Genomic DNA, 16709 nt, shown 5'->3' on the forward strand with positions numbered 1-16709 from the left:
CTGGAACATGCCAGAGTTAATACATTTTCACTGTTTTAAGGCCTCCTGAGCGGTTTTCACGGCCCCGCTCGCATACAACAAGCTGTGTAAAATGCATCCTTTGGTAAGACTGTGGTTCCAATAATCCAGTGCAGGTGCACTCGTGATTAACTGACTGGGGATTATGAGAGGGAGCGGAACAATCAAGTGAAGAAAGGTCACAACACTGTTGGGTACGAGGCTCTGGTTCCCGGCGCTCTACTTGAGCTTTTCCGGAGTCTTGAATTTTTGTCCTGGTGTGAGCGGTGGCCCCTGCCGGCTGCCTTAAATGGGTCGGTGTGAGCCTGCAGAGCCCTAGAATCATCCTCGAGACCCGCAGCACAACAGTAAGTCGTCGAGCTCCTAATTATTATTTTTTTGTCTTACGTAAATACTTTGTTAAATTTGGCATTTATAGCCATGGCAATGTTTCCTCTGGGCTTTAAAAATATGCCAGCAATAATTCAGAGATGATACATTTGAATGTTATCGAGCATTAGGGGCACTACAGCTGCCTAAATATGCTGCATGTAATGTGAAACGGCAGCATGATTGGTAGCTTCTTGCAATTGTCAGGGGCCCTTTATGGTGTTTATTGATTTGGAACAATGAGAAAGTGTTGCTTGCAAACACGGTCCCTATTTACCGTCGCTAAATATTCCATTGTTTTTTTTTACTTTTGTATTCTTTAACATAGAAGAAGATGTAATATTTTTTTAAGATGTGGATAAGTGGAACGATGGAAGATGTGGCTGTAAAACAAAAAATGTTAAAAAAACATCTGTAACAAAATGTTATTTCCATCAGTAATGTGCTCAAAGTCTTATGTGACATGTAAACCAAGGACTTTCTGCATCCATAGGCTTTTCTCGTCTTTTTATAGGCTACGGTCATAACTTAAAAGCATTAGTGCAGAGGCTGAACTTCAGGTTCAGGCGACAGACTCACTCTTCATCAGTTTCAGGGAAATGCTTGCTGCTGCCCGCTGAACACTGACTGAGAGGTAGTGGTGGTGGTGGTGGTGGTGGTGGTGGTGGGGGGGGGGGGGGGTTCAGCGTTTCCCCCTCATGAGAACAGCACAGTAATCAATTCCGTTTAGTACAAATCCAATGCACTTAAACTTCCAGCGCGAATAACCAGAGGCTGCAGAGCAGAGGTACATTTATCGATAAAGCAATTTATTCAAACTCCTCCCCCCACCTCCTCATCCTCCCCCGGACTGCTGCTTCTCCCCCATCCGCGGGAAAAAAAAAGGGGGCACTCAGGTAACCTTTACGCAAAAGAAATAACGCATTAAACGTTACGTAAATAGAGCAAATTCCTCTTCTCATGAACTCGCATGGAGCACCTCCGGAATGAGCTACGGAGCAATGCATTGCCACGGGGGGAAATTGCCAAACAGGAACAATAACAATGTCAACAAAGAGAGGGAAAAAAGGATAATTTAACTTTTATTTGGATAACTTAGCTCAACTTTTATTGGTGGTTTATGTACTGTGTGAAAAAAAAAAACAACGTAGCGTTCACGACGTCTTTGTAACGGTAACGTCGCGTTACTTTCCTTTGTTAGTACCGGTGGCCACGTCATTTACGACACCCCACTGCTGACTCCGCGGTCCGGTGCAATTTGAATAAGGCACCGGGTGAGCACCAGTCTGTCCACCACAGAGAGGAGAGAGACAGGGAGACAGGTACGAGGAGCATCCAGAGCTCCTCTCCGTCAAGCCCAACTGAAGAAGATAGAGCTCCACCGGAATTACAAGGTTAGCCTTCAGCGTAAAAGGGCAAATTCCTTGGATAAACTAGGTGAGTATACGGAGCAGTAGGTTGTAAAAAAAAAAAAACACTTTAAATGAAAACTCTCGTTTTTTATGTTCAAACTAAGGAAATAATAAAAGGCATTCGTTGTTTTCACGATAATGCTGCTGGAGCATTTCGTGTGAGGGCGTAGCAATCTTTATTCTGAAACTGCTATTTTATTCTGAAAATGCCATCCGGCGGTCGCGCTTTTATTTTGCCGAGCTTCACACACTCTCCGTCTCTCAGAGCTCGGTCGGCTCGCAGAGACAGCAGGATGCCAAGGGGAGCCCTCCGACCCACGGCGTCCGTTTCACCGTCTCCCGGCGTCGCCTCTCGGCCACAGACACTCTAATGGGCGTTTTTATCTTCCTTCTACCGTCCTCGACGCCTGGATATTTTCGGAAGCCACGAAATGAAGCGAATGAATGTGAGCAACAAGAAGTGTGTCCTGTTCTTGTGCCCGTCTCCAGCATCACCAGTAGTGAAGTCCCCCCTCTCTCTCTCTCTGTGGATGCGGTGCCTCTGTGATTTTTCTGCGTTCAGATGATTTCATGTAGTGTTCTGTAGTGGACTACCCAACTTCCCCACCGCTTTTTGTTGTCTTTTTTGAGGTTTTCCGTCTTTGAAACAAAAGGTTTCAGGATAGACCAACTCCGGAAAACCAGCGACTTGACATCTGCTCCTGGCGGAATAACCCATCAGTCTTTGCGGTTATTCGCCTCTACAAACATCTTCTCCGGGGTGGGAATACGACTGATGCTTGCCTTGCTCGTCTATTCCGAGTTGTGTATCGTCTCCTACCGTTTGTCTGTTTGTCCCACAGTGGTATGAAAATGCGTCCAAGGACATGTATACAAATTACGCATGCACCATGACGGTAGTAGGCTGTGCGTAATATCCTAATAGTATTACTATATCCCCTACCACACGAATGCAATACGAATCACATTCGATGCATCTGTGTTTTGGAGAAGATTTGTCCGATCCATCCAAACTTATTTGTGTGTATGTGTGGCATGGGCGTTATGAGTACATGGCAAGGTATTGTAACGCTTGAGCCTGGAGTAAAGTATCCCAAAAATGCGTGTGCGTTTCATGAGAAAAAAGATGAAACTGATACATCTTTCAAAGTGCACCACACAAAATTATCAAATAACGAAATGCGTTTTGTAAGTCCCACAGGCGTATTTGTGTCCCCGGGAATTAAGTTAATGCCAGTAAATGTGTCAAAAGTTGGCGGCAAATTAAAAAGCCATTATGCAGGCCCACGCCTCTGCCGTAACTAACGCCCCATGTGTGTGCGTGTGGATGGATCATGCGCGTAAAGCATGCACGTCTGGCCATGTGCGCCCCTGGCCGCGCTAACGTGAACCCTTCCTTCTGTGCGTGTGTGTAGCCACGCTGGAAGTCGCCCACCATGTGGCCGTCGGGAGTGGGGAGCAGGCAGCCCTGCCCGCGGGAGTCGGCGCTGCGCAAGGCGGCCATCAGCGGCAACATCAACGCCCTGCCGCACCACGTCCCCACCGGCCGCAGCGTCCGGGTCTTCATATGTGCCAACCCCGACGGTAAGTCAGTGTGTGTCCGCCCCCCCCCCTCTCTCATCTCCCTCCCTCCCATCCTACACACTCTTCTTCAAGCCTGCAGACCCTTACATTCCACAGGACACAGTTTTTAATGTTGTGACTCATTTTAGAAACATGAAAAAAAGATTATACCCATTGGGCTTTTTTTAAAGACATTTAGTTGACTTCTTTGCAGTGGAAATTTAATATTGTTCAGTAGCAAATAGCCTTGTTTTGACCGATTTTGAGAAATAATCCCCCCAAAAATTGCAGCCATTAGGGCTTTAACAATGTACTCAAGCACAGTAAAGTAGAAGGTCAATGCATCAGGACATGAAACCGTTTCCAAGCATGTGATCTTGTGAGCCAGTATTGACTCAGGTTTATTTTGATGGAAAAACCAGGGTTCTCAGATTAAGGTGGAGTCTATTTATGGGCATTGAGCTGCGACACATGATCCACTTAACCTTAGAACAACTGGAAAATATCTAAAATAGGTTACAACCTGACAAAAAAAAAAAGGTGCATGAATTATTCCAACATCTCAACGCAACAAGGGATTGCTCTCGACATAAGAGTGCACGGTGTGAGCAGAGTGCAAGACAGTTGGGTCGTGAGGGAGACACCCAGTTGCAGCTCTGTATTTGAATATGCCCTCTGGGCAAGGGGGTAAAAATAGGCTCAGTAAAACTGGAGTAAACAAGGCAAGGGAAGTAGAGTAGGCTATGAGAGGGGAAGGGAGAGCGAGGAGGAGGGCATTGCCAGAATTAAAAAAGGGAGGCTGTTTTTGTCGATAGATCATTGTCATTTGCCCTCGCCGAGCAACTTGCTATGAACCCAAATAAGAATGAACTGACCTCGGATTACGGCCCGCAGTAGATGGCGGAAAAGTCGGCCACTGTTTATCCACCTGTAGCAGTCATTCAGAGCATCCCGCCACAGCACACATTTAACGCTCCATGCTACACGTGGATGGAAAAAGGATGAGTGTTGGGGGGGGGGGGCTATTCCTAGTTCTTTTCACACCGTCGGCACACATGGAAAGACACACATCTGAGCCCGAGCTGTGAAAAGGAGCTAATTTTGAGCTGCTGTTTCCAGTGAAGCGAGGTGTTTGGTATGCAGTGCCATCTTTTTTTTTGTAATGAAGCCATACAGATATACACACACACTGTCGTGCCTCAGCAATGGTGCAGAAACACTGTTGGTTCCCCTGCTTTGGTCAAAATGACATTTGCAAAGCCTACCTTCTGTCTCAACATGCACGTGATGAAATACCGTGACCCGGGTCTGCCCTCAGTCCTGCTGCAAAAACCTGTTTCTCCATGTTCACTAGAGGGGGCTGTCCATGCACTTATTTAACAGCAGTCACCTTACTGTAACTGTATAATGTGGTCAAATCAGACAAGCAATCAATAACATGGCCCCAATGGATAAAAACACTCAACATGGTTGATGTTAACTTGACTGACCAGCAACTCACGTGACTAACGAGTCACGTGACTAAGGAGTGACGTGACAGTATGTAAAAGTTCACTTTTAGTTGTGCACGCAACACGAACAGCGGCCTCCTGGATGAAAGCCCTGTGTTTGTACGACACGTTTTCTGCAGCAACCGATTCTGCTACTCTGAGTCTGGGTCTGTTGGCTGTCAAAATTGGCCAAACATGACTTTTTGAGTCTATTACGTCCATGAAACCGTGTCCTAACCAGCCAGAGCTGCGCAACAACCCGCCGTTTTGATCTGAACTTTAGTCGGACACAGTTTCTATTCGTTCCCATCCTTATGGTTATTATTGAATCGGCTTGGAGAGAAAAAAAATAGACGAGCATGAGCATGCCTCTTTAACTATCATTTAGAATAAAGTACATTGTCTTCCTCAGAGGAAGCTGATAGAAGAGAGCAGTTTGAGTTATCAGCACAGCGTGCAGACGCTACAATAGGAGGCTCACGTCCACAATGCAGTGACATAGAGCATGGAATTATTCCAGAGTGTTTGCCAAAATGTAAGCTGAACAACTAATTTGAGTGGATTTACATCCTCCTTCCATGATGTTAATGAAACACTCAAGTTCTTGGCTCAGGTAGGTGGATCTCTGTGTGTGTGTGTGTGTGTGGCCACAGTCGATCAATTAAAACCCCCGATATCTGCTCTTGCCAGTAGCCAGACGACAGCAGCAACAACAAACCAGAGAAAAGCCTAACATGATTTATTTTTGTGTTTGTGTGAACCGCTCAGTGCATTATGCAGCCTGTCTCCTCTGTCAATATTGTGTGTGTGTGCGTGTGTGTGCGTGTGTTCAGTCGTAGGGATCCATATAAGCATTTCGGGACAACTCCATTACCTTGCTGTAGTCACCTCAGGGGGCTCTGGCATCGGTTGTGTGCAATAGGCAGCTACTTGTATGCAAGCTATCACTTAAGCTGTTTAAAGTTGATAAAAGCACGAGGCCTCGGGGATGCGGTGCATGAAATCATCTCCCCGTCCAACGCACCACCATCAAGGCTTAAGCGTGTCACCACAGACACCACCAATTACATCATAATTCACCCCGACAATTATTCCCACGGTTTCAATTTACTCCATTTATCTGTTTCAGTTTGTAGGTTTTTAGCTCCGATTTCCCTGAATCAATGGTCTCTTTACTTTTAAGAATATCTCTCACTCTCCGTAATCATCCACTTTTTTATTTTTTATTTTTTATTTTTTTAATCGAGTCTGGTGAAAGCGAACAATGGAGAGAGTGGGAGGGGTGGCGAGGCGGACAGAGGGAGAGAGGACCGGTGGAAAATACTGTTTTTGTTTAATAATATTGCTTTTCAGGGGCTGTTGAGTTCCTGTTCGTTTTTGAGGTTCCCTGCGGCATGTGAAGTTGACGACGTGTTTGTTAGCTTGTTTCGTCTCCCCCTTGTGTCGTCCTGGCCTCCTGACCCCCCCCCCCCCCCCTTCTCTCTTCTTCTGAAGGGAGAGAGAAATCTCACTCGGGCTTGTTTGGCAGCAGCTTTTAGTGACCTCTCTCAGAGTGCTGGGGAACAATTCTGCACCCGCCCCCCCGAGGATCGTTTCGACAATTTCAGCATTTGCCCTCACACACTCGTCCAACTCCCTGGGTGTTTGAACCATTTCGTGGAACATACTGTAAAAAAAAAAAAAAGAACTCTCATCAGGGAATGATTGCAACGATAGCCAGCAGCCCGATGGATACACCTGAATAAAATGACATCGTGCTTATCCACTTATAACCAACATAATTAACCTCGGGAAAGCTGGTGTGGTCTGCAAGTGGTTTGTAACTAATGGGAATTTTATTTCATGTGCACATCAAGGGCTCTACTGGGGAGAGTTTGGAGGCTTAACGCTGATAATTGAGATTGAAAATGAACAAAATCTTACCAGTAACTTCCAATAAATGTGTCATTCAATGTCTTCCTGGAAAATATATTCATGTTTGAAGCCTCTCACTATATTTAGCTACTTTTAAAGTCTTGCCAAACACAGTTTTCTTTAGTTTTGTGCATGAACATGTTGCTACATCAAAGGTTTAATCCGTGTAGATCACTATATCTCTTTTACTTCTAATTGTGCATATTCATGGCCTTCCAAACTCTAATTTCCAGATTCCACTGTCAAATTTGTTTAGGCAAAAAGAAAGAATATGTTGATGAAAGTAACAACTTCACTTCAAAAATCACATGAACATTTAACACATCTCTCACACTTTAATTCTCTTTGGAATATAGTTCTAATTATGCTCACTTCTTCGAGATCCCGCCATACCAAGGACACGGACAGAAATAACTTAGTGCGTGCAAAGATTTATCATCCTAAAAACGACATAAAATAGATGTGATAAACACTACATCAAAGCTCCTTATGTTTTGGTTTTGTTTGTTGCCGATATCCAATACGCTGACATTTTCAAACCCATTTTGGCCCGTTGGCAATGCCGATATACTCGCATGTATATTTCCACTTAACTGCAGAGACAATCAAGTCCGTCCTGCAGAGGAACTAACATTCTGGTATTGTTCTGCCCACTGTTATCGTGATAACCCCGATGGCAAGATGCAGGCATGAAACGCAATGCTTTTCACAACGTACACATTCACTGGGCAACACAAGGAAAAACTACTTCAACTTAGGTTACATGTAACGGAAAAAAGGTGCCACCTGCCCATGAGGACTAACGAACCCATTCACACCAACACACCACACGTTTGATATAATCATGGCTGATTGGATCGTCCGACTAGTCTGAGATTATGTCGGGAGGCAAGAGATTTGAATCTTCAATCTACCAGATAACACGAGGAGTCCATGGTGACAGAGTCTTGAGAGTCGGTCATCATGGCCCGGCTGTAAAACGTGTAGCGTGTTCCCGGCATAAAGACTGTTCCCAAGGCAACAGCTGCCAGCACAGATGTTGCCCAATGAGCTTGTTCTAGCACATCTTTATGGTGGGTAGAGCAACACTGGATCTCTATTTAAATCATACACATTTTAGGTGACAGGCAGAGAAACAGGGAAGTCCCCATCGCTGTTGCATCCAGTCCAATATCACCATGATTTACTGTCAATTGTTGGGTTTTTCCTCCCCTTGTGGAACCTCCAGTGGACTTCCCTCACCATGATTCAGTGGTATTCTGATACAAGACGAGGGTCTCCCTGTGCTCGGGAAACGCAGGGACATCTGGCCTTTATGGATGGCTGATTTACACAGCAACAATTTGCCTTTAGCATCTTCCAGGTCATTCGCTATCGATTTGCTCACTGACTGCGCGTTTGCATAATTGCGGTTCAGCGTCAGGTCTGCACAGAAGAGAGTTTGCGCGCTAGACTGAACGACGTGACCTTTAAGTATTTGAGCAAGCAGCTCTGCCGTAAACTGGAAAAGAAATAAGCTTTGCTTGCATTTTTTTGGGGGGGGGGGGGGGGAGTCTTGTGTTGTCTATTCCGATGTATTGTACAAAGATGTCTGAAGACATTTATGCTCTATATGGTGAAATATGCGGTGATGAGACGCTGCATTCGATCAGACAAGTGAGAGAGAGAGAATGACATGCCGCAGGTTAGGGGCTGAATTTGAACTCGGGCTGCAACAAAAGATTATTATCGATTGATCTCTTTTTCGATAACTTAAATAACAGTTTAGTCTATAAAAACGCAAGTAAAGGCACTGTAAAACCATCATGTGTGTAACTGTGACCGGCAAAAAATTGGATATACGAAACTGATTTGCCGGTCACTGAACATTATCCAACAGGGACACCGTTTCTGGAGGCAGAAATTTCAGAGTCGCCTATCTCTGAATCTGATGAACCAACCCTTTAAGCACCTCACACACACACACACACTGTAGCATCCGTGTGGATGTGGATGACCACCGTGTTACAGCGTTGGTCTATTTGTCTTGTTGACTTCTCCCTCTCTTTTAATCAGAGATCTCTAAGCTGCTGTGCATACAAAGTGCCTCCGGAGTGTTGTATCTGGAGGAGAGCGGAGCGATTGCTTTGTCAGAGCCTCGTTGACGAGACAGTTGATGACGACCGCTGAAGCAATGTCAGCATTTGGTGAAGCTTGTTTGGCTCGTTAGCAACATGCTACTGTAGTAATGTGTACTGCTAGGATGTTGTTTTTTGAGGATTTAAAATCATTCATCGTGCAAAAAAAATGCAAAAGTTGTTTTCAAACGGGAGGATTTGAGGATTCATTGCACTGTGAATTTGATATATTTGGGTTTGGAATGACAAAACAGGCATTTTGAAGATGTTTATCTTGGACACTGGGGAATTCTAATGGGCATTTTTCACTTGCATCACCTTTTAAAGACTAAACAATGGTTGGAAAAAGCATTGTTAGCAGCAGCCCTTGTATCGAGTATAAAGGAGAGAAGGAGGCGACATTTCACTTTATTTCTATGTTAAATCTACAGCCCATGTGTTCTCTAAAGGGCGATGGGAGGAGGAGAGAAGAGAAGGAGGAAGGGTGAAAGACAAAACAAAGAGCTGACAGGACACATCTGAAAGGAAAGATAGATTGGTCGGCACTATTGAAATAAACAGATTGGAAAAGTGGAGGGAGGGACACACACAGCGAGAGAAAGAGGGCGAATTGCAACATCCCGTCTTTGTTCCTTTGCATGTGGGTGTGTACACAACACACACACACACATACGTCAGGCTGCCATAACTCATCATCATCCCACCAAAAAAAAGAGAGAGAGAAAGAGAGAGGGAGAGGCGTCTTACCGTTATCAACACAATACAAATAACAACACAGTTTAGTCTGTCGGGTCACATCGAGACACAGAACAGCAACATGCGGATTTGCGTCGCACCACCTTTCGAACGCTTCTCAAGCAGGTTTAATGAAAAGAACACCATAAACTACGACGTCGCCCACGTCACTGTAAGATACAATGGATTCGACTGTAATGCATCGGATGGAATTAGATGAGCGCTCCACCGATGCCATTTTATTTAATTTGCATATACTATCACAGCCGTTGAGTTTTGACTTGACATTTCGCTCGGGTGGCCTGTGGGCGGCTATATGTGTGCGGTCAGGGCCTAGAGCCGTGCTAAAGATAGACTAGAGAAAGATTCGTCAGACTAAATTTGTGGGCTCTTCTGCTCACGCTGCGTATGACACGGTTAGCGGCTGAGCGACTGTTTGCGCGGCGTCCGCCATGTGTGTTTCCCCGTGCGCGAGGCAGCTTCTTGGTCACAGAGGGCTCTTCTCTCTCTCTCTCTCTCTCTCTCGGGCATGTTCTGTTTTTAACTATCCGTCCACACCCTTCAGAAAGAGAGAGGGGGGGGAAAGAGACTGGGCCTGTCCAAATACATTACAGTAACCATTTGGAAGACAGTGAAAGAGAGAGGACGGGAGGAAAGAAAGTGGGACACAACAAGGAGCCGTGGGCACTCACTCTGCGACTGTCCAATATGATCACTGCCTTTGTAATGCTGCATAATCGCACACATTCTTCAACAGTGTGTGTCGGGGACTGCTGCTGTCTGCAGCTCTCCTCGGTAATCCTAGTTTTCTAAGGGTGTAAAAACGGGTTGCATGTTGAAAAATGATCTACGTAAACATCGATATGAGGCCGACGTTAATATTGTAGAGGTGAATAGTTGATACATCTTTAATTAAGAGAGATCCAGACAAGCTCTGCTTCTCGTCTAGCTAATTGTCCCCTGGCTCCAGCTCTGTTTGCACATACACAAGTTTGTGTTTTGGTACTGGTTAGCTAAACATGTCCTATTTCTTTTGTCTCCAGACACGGAGGCGGAGAGGAACGCGCTGAAAGAGCACGTCTACCCCAAACTACGAGACTTCTGCAGGGAGAACTATGGGATTGAATTCCAGGTAACTGACTGCATTCCCCCCTTTTTTTCCACCGAGATATTTTCTTTCCTTCTCTAGTTTGCCAACACTGACTGTTAAGTGCCTTCGAATCTACTCCGTGGCTGACACACGGCCTGGAGGGGCCCCAAAGCAGCATGCAGAGGGTCTCGGTCCCTTTAAGCGGACAGAAGGCCAGTAAAGATAAGGCTTCCGTCAGCGAAGGCTGGCACAAATCTAGCAGCCGATAAGGCAGCATGATGCGAGGGCCTTCCCTTTGTTGTTGTCGGAGAGCTGCAGCAGTCTCCCTGTGGTGTCCACTGATCAAGATCATTTGCATTGCAAATCAGCATCACTGTACACGGAAAGATTGCCATCAGAGGTTTGTTTGTTTGTTTAACAAATGCTGGGGAGCCCTCGAGTCAGGGAGAGATTTCTGCCACAGATTGTTCCTAGAAGGATTGGAGGAGATTTCCTTGCGATGAGGGGGATGTCAGTGACCCCCGAATTGTTTTTGCAAAGCCGTAGTCAGCAAGGTGTCCGCGGCTAATTCTCATTTCATGCTAAGAATGTTTGGATCGTAAACAGCTCCGAGCACAGATAGTCAAAAAGGTGTTGCAACGAGACTTAATACAATAGTGTTTAGAACACAGGGCAGTGGAAATGTGTCTTTGCTGTGGCAAAAACACAAATTACACATATATACAGTAAAACACACAAACAGCACCGGCTGTACAGGAAATAGCAATGTGCAAATATGTCCATGTGTTTGAATACTCGGTCCTAATGGCAGTCGGACTGAATCAGTTTTTGAATACATTAATCTGTAGACAGAGCGTTCTTATAATGGTGGCCTGATTGAAGGACTTGGAATGAGATGAGAAGGAGTACTGAAGGGTCCTGTGTGATGAGGGGTGTTTTACCTCTTACGGTTAAATATAGAAACCCATAAATATTCAAATGTTAACTGTATTAGTCCGGTTTTTACTTTCATACTGGATGCACTAGCAGTAGCAATAGGACTACGACTGGGGAGATAAAAATCGGTACATCAGGATTTGCTTTGTCATGTTAAGCATGCAATTATCTTTTGTGAAGCTTATCCATGCTAGTGGGAGGGAACCTGCTGTTTCACGAACATCCGGCCGAAATGCTTTGGTGAATGGGAGCAGCCATTTACCATTCAACGAATAGCTCCGACTACATAAAGTCAAAAGGGTCAAAGACGCGCGGTAACCAGACAGGAAGATCCAACAGCCATTGCTGAATCTCTCAAATGTCTGCGTGTGAGCAGAGAAGTGCGAGATAATGCGAGAGGAGCCAGGCGGAGACGTTTTTGGCTCCGGTATCTGTGGCCACGTGTCTGTCTGGTGATTCAGCTCGCTGTGACGAAGCGTGAGCTGAAATAATTATGCAGAGGGCCTGGGAGTTTATACTATGACTCACTTACTCTTCCTCTATCCGAACCCCCCCCCCCCCCCCCCCCCCGACTCCTCATCCCCACCCACGCAAAGTGAGAGTTGGCACCTTGGCTGAAACCACAGGTTACTTGGGCTCGATAATAAGTTGTACTAGTACGTGCAAGTTAAAATGTTGGTTACGAGTCCTGTACGTTATGTTGAAGCCGGAGTAGATCATTTTTTTAGTAGTTGCATTCATCGTTCGCTTTGATTTGTAATTTATGTGCGATTCCCGCCTCCCCTTTCACACACACACTCCCGTCTCTCACACACATCCGCTGGCACACGCTGACACACATATGCCAAGCTGATAAAAACCCAATTCTCCCCGGTCCCTCATCACTTGGCTCAGTTTCCATCCAGAACGCTCCCTTAAGAGGATGGAGAAGGGATCGCAGGAGATGGAGAGAGGGATGGATGGAGGGGAGGAAAGAGGGCACGGAAAATCCAGCCCGGGGGGGCCGAGGGCTGCGTCCTCATTCAGTCAGCGCACAGCAGCTGGGATCAGCCGTGATCCCCTTTTTTTTTTTTGTACCATTTGTGTATGCTAACTTTTTTTTAACACAAAACAGACGCGCATAAAGATCAGGGTCAGACAAGGTTTCAGCACGTCTGTAAGCAGACCAGATTACTGCTGGTGTGTGCGACGCTTGCTCTGATACGGCTTCATTCTTATAGTGTTATTATTAACACATCGATCAGTGGATTTTACCTGAGCTCAGCTGGTCATCATCACCCCTTTATTCAGTCTCAGAACACAAAATTGGACCCCAGCTAAGGGGTCCAGATTAACTTTAATTGAATGAGGTAGGGTCCTGTTGTATCGACACTTATCTTGGGTCCAGCACTTGAATGGAGACGATGGTGAGACGTATGCTGCATTATAATCATTTTAAGAGAAATGTGGGTTTTTGACACGAGGCAGAGAGTGTGAACGTGAAATTAATTACTGCTCTGTCGACCATGGCTGCTTGTTAATTGGACCAGTCTTTTTTTGGACCATATTTTGCATCAGATCTAATTATTCTCAGGTTTACGTCGGATTTGTTTGCCTCTCTTTCTTTGAATATTAATTGGTTTGTTTATAATCAGGTTTGGGTTGATTTTTCACATTTTATTGTGTATGTAAATACATTAAATTTGTTTTTTTGTTTATTTTGTGGCTTGGAAGGCTCCTGAGCAACACGGAACATGCATTTGTCTTTCATATGTGGTCTTGCGTATCTTTCGCAGCTTGTCGCTGTGCACTGTGCACCAAACTAGTGTCCAATTTTTTCGGATTGATAAAGTTCTTCATCAATTATTTTAGTTGCAGCACGCTCACATAACTGTGAAGAGAGTTTGGGTTTAGACGGAGCATGTTGTTTCCTTTCCAAAATCTATTTGCGGAGTACCCGACATCGGCACAGCTCATTAAGCCGGTTTTGGTGATGTGCAGCTAGAAATACATCCGAGAGTAAAAAAAGTTTAAACTTGGCGATATATAAACATTTTGCAACCAAACACTGTCGGTCCAACAACCGTTGATTGCAGATATATATATCGGGAGATGTGTTCCACAAGCTCTCTTTGCTTTTTTACTCGTACAGAAACAACGGTACACCATCTTTATTCAAGTTTGCCTTGTCAACTCACAGTAAAACACTTCATTCCACCCACCAAAAATCCTTCTGGTTCGTCTTTCTACTGTTCCAACAATCACAACCTCTGGTTTGATCCACCACAGTCATGGCGGCTGCTTTACTTCCACCTACAACCCGGTTCATAGTCTCAACCCCCCAGTCCAGTCATCATTGCTGTGCACATGCTTGACTGTCACTTTCTCATTTGGTTTTTGAAACCCCAGCTCTCCCATTATCTTAACCCATCGTCCACCTCTTCATGAATCATCTTGTTACAATGGAATCACCTCCGCCCATACGCAGGACTTCAAATGAATCTCGGGGGTTTACTGGAAGCAGCCGCTGTAAATAATGTGGTCGGACCACGGTTGCCAAACTCCCGGTCCGTCGCGCACAGTCAGACACGGTGCAATTATAATAAAAGTTTTTCCAGCCACGGCTGTGAGATTCTGTCCAACGGCTGTCACTCCGACGTGAGCAGCGAGATGGGAGGCGAAATGAGGGGTGAGATGACATTTCAAGACGATTAAAAAAAAAAAAACGATTCATGTAGTCCATTATGCTTGAACTTTTAAAATGCGGGAATACGTCTGTCCTTTTTGACAGAGCTAAATTGACAATGCTTTTAGAATATGTCACCCACTTAAAAATGTAATAGCTTGGTGAAAATAAAAATGTATTTTTCTGTGAATATGCTTATTATCTTATAGGTAAGTCATACTTTTTACGAGAAGCAGAAATTAACCACCTGAAGAAAATGCTACAAAAGGTGTTTAAGAGGAGGAAATCTCAAGTCTAACTATGTATTTTTCGAGTTTTCCTATATATATTTCAAAACACCTGGAGAGACCGTTCAAAGCATCGGTTTACCTGCTGCCATTCTGCTCAATTTGTGTCTCTCATTCTTCCCTCAGTCCGTTCCTTTCACTCCTTGGCAGTCGGCCATCATCTCCATTCACTCTCCACCTCTGACACGGTTGTTTTCTCCGTTCAGTCCGCAGAAACGCATCAACATGCCAACTGCCTCCGCAGCAAAGATAATCAAAAATCAAATATTGAAATGCCTCTGAGGTTTCAGCTACACTGTACTTGTAAAACCCCATGGGAGAGCTACTCAGTCCTATTACTGTCACCGTGATGATTATATTTTCACCCCTGTCAGTTTATCTGTTGTCAGCAGGATATCGCAGAAAATATGGAGCATATTTTTGTGACATTTGATGGACAGATATGCCTGGGATTAAAAAACAAACAAACATGAAATCATGACAAAGTGTTTTCATCCAAAACATGGAGACTTCTTGTAGCTAAACAGATTTAATCATCTTGTTAGTATATCGAGAGATGAGTAATCGAAAATGCAGAATAGTTCTTTATTTCAAGTGGCTTCTAGTAACACCTACACTTTTTCACCCACATACTTCGGGCCCTCGAGACGTCTTCGCTCAGTTCAGCCTTCTTTCACCCGGTGGCCAGATTGACTAAGAGACACTTCGTCGCACTCTGGTCTGCAGTTAACTCATCGGCTGGAAAAAGGGATTTTAGCCAAATGCTATACGGCAGGCAATGGGATTAATGAAATGAATGGATTCAGGGGAACTGGTTATGTGCTGTCAGGAGTGTGCAAGGTGTGTATGGTTCAGATGCAAAAAAAAAAAAAGCCTGTAAGCCCCAGGATGTTCAGTTTCTTCAGTGATTTCAAAACGTCTATTTTCAATTAACAGTTTTTTGGTGACTGAATAATTTTCCACAATGGTTGAGCTGTAGGGCAGCAGCGAGATGAGAATATGTAATAGAAGCTGTGTTGACACTTCCAACTCTACTCATAATATACACTGGCTCCCATGAATTTTAAGAAAAGTCTGACAGCACAATCAAAGTATAAAGATTGATTGATAAATTTTAGCTGCAGACAAAATGGGAACAGTTGAATTTTAAGTCTTTTCTTGAACTTTCCGACATAAATACGCGAGGGCCGTTCTCCCAGTCTCCTTGAAGAGGAGTGTGCTTTGCGAATGTTTGCAATTTGCATCCCAAAAAAAAGCCGATTTATACTCGATCACTGCGGTGTGGACCCGCTGGAGAGCAAAAGTGAATGCTTTGTTTGCTATTTTGCAACACACCCGCATTGGTTCAACAGGGTTCCGATTAGTTTTTCCTTGCCCGTGTAGTTATTGGTTTGTAGAGCTTCCAAGTTGTGTCTGCTCCCATTTAACTCTCAAGCGAACAGAAAACGCATCCATATATAGACCTTTTTGGTGCCGATGTCATGATTACATCACGGTGTTAGCTTGAGGCAAAACAAAGGAAAGACTGGAGGCCAACATGAATCCCCTCAGAGTAGTGGGCTAAAGTTAATTACACATAGATCTTGCTGTGTTGTTGGGGGCCGACACCGTAGGAGTAAGGCTCCAGCATACCTTTTGAGGTGACAAAACTATGATTTGAGGCTCTAGCGAGCTGAAATACTGTCGAAGCGCTTCACAGATGGAGAGGAAATGTTGCTAGTAGTTTAGCTTAGCCTTCTGCTAACTAGCATCACGGCTGCTGCACCGCAGCGGTGAGCTCGCCGCTCACACAGAAAGCTAAACCATTAGAGAGATGGAGAGAAAGTGTTGCTAGTAGTTTAGCCTTCTGCTAACCGTAGCTGCAGTCGTGAGGCTTTGGCTGCGGTTAGCAGAGGCTAAAATATTAGCAACATTTTCTCTCCATCTCTGAAACGCTTCGCCGATATTGAGATATCTGACTGACTTTTTTGGGTTCTTTTCCAGCTGCTGTCAATGCTGGAATAGCAACATTTTCTGCAGGATAGTTAAAGGCATCCAAAGATTTATACACCCTAAATTTATCTTTACCATGATGCTTCATGTCGCCATCAGGTGTGTAGGGGTCGGCCAATCT

The 16709-nt window shown here is 44.8% G+C and overlaps 1 protein-coding gene across 1 annotated transcript in view; it reads left to right on the plus strand.

The window, feature by feature from the left end:
* Positions 1 to 2230: 2230 nt before the first annotated feature.
* nwd2 (NACHT and WD repeat domain containing 2) overlaps positions 2231 to 16709 on the plus strand; it is a 35925-nt gene continuing 21446 nt past the window's right edge. Inside the window, exons 1-3 of the mRNA XM_076112457.1 lie at positions 2231 to 2245; positions 3215 to 3383; positions 10662 to 10750. Coding sequence (XP_075968572.1) covers positions 2231 to 2245; positions 3215 to 3383; positions 10662 to 10750 — 273 coding nt within the window. The remainder of the gene's footprint in view (positions 2246 to 3214; positions 3384 to 10661; positions 10751 to 16709) is intronic.

This window comes from Anarhichas minor, unplaced genomic scaffold, assembly GCF_050575085.1.
Source record: "Anarhichas minor isolate MPS153535 unplaced genomic scaffold, ASM5057508v1 ptg000049l, whole genome shotgun sequence".
In the NCBI taxonomy this organism is placed as follows: Eukaryota; Metazoa; Chordata; class Actinopteri; order Perciformes; family Anarhichadidae; genus Anarhichas; species Anarhichas minor.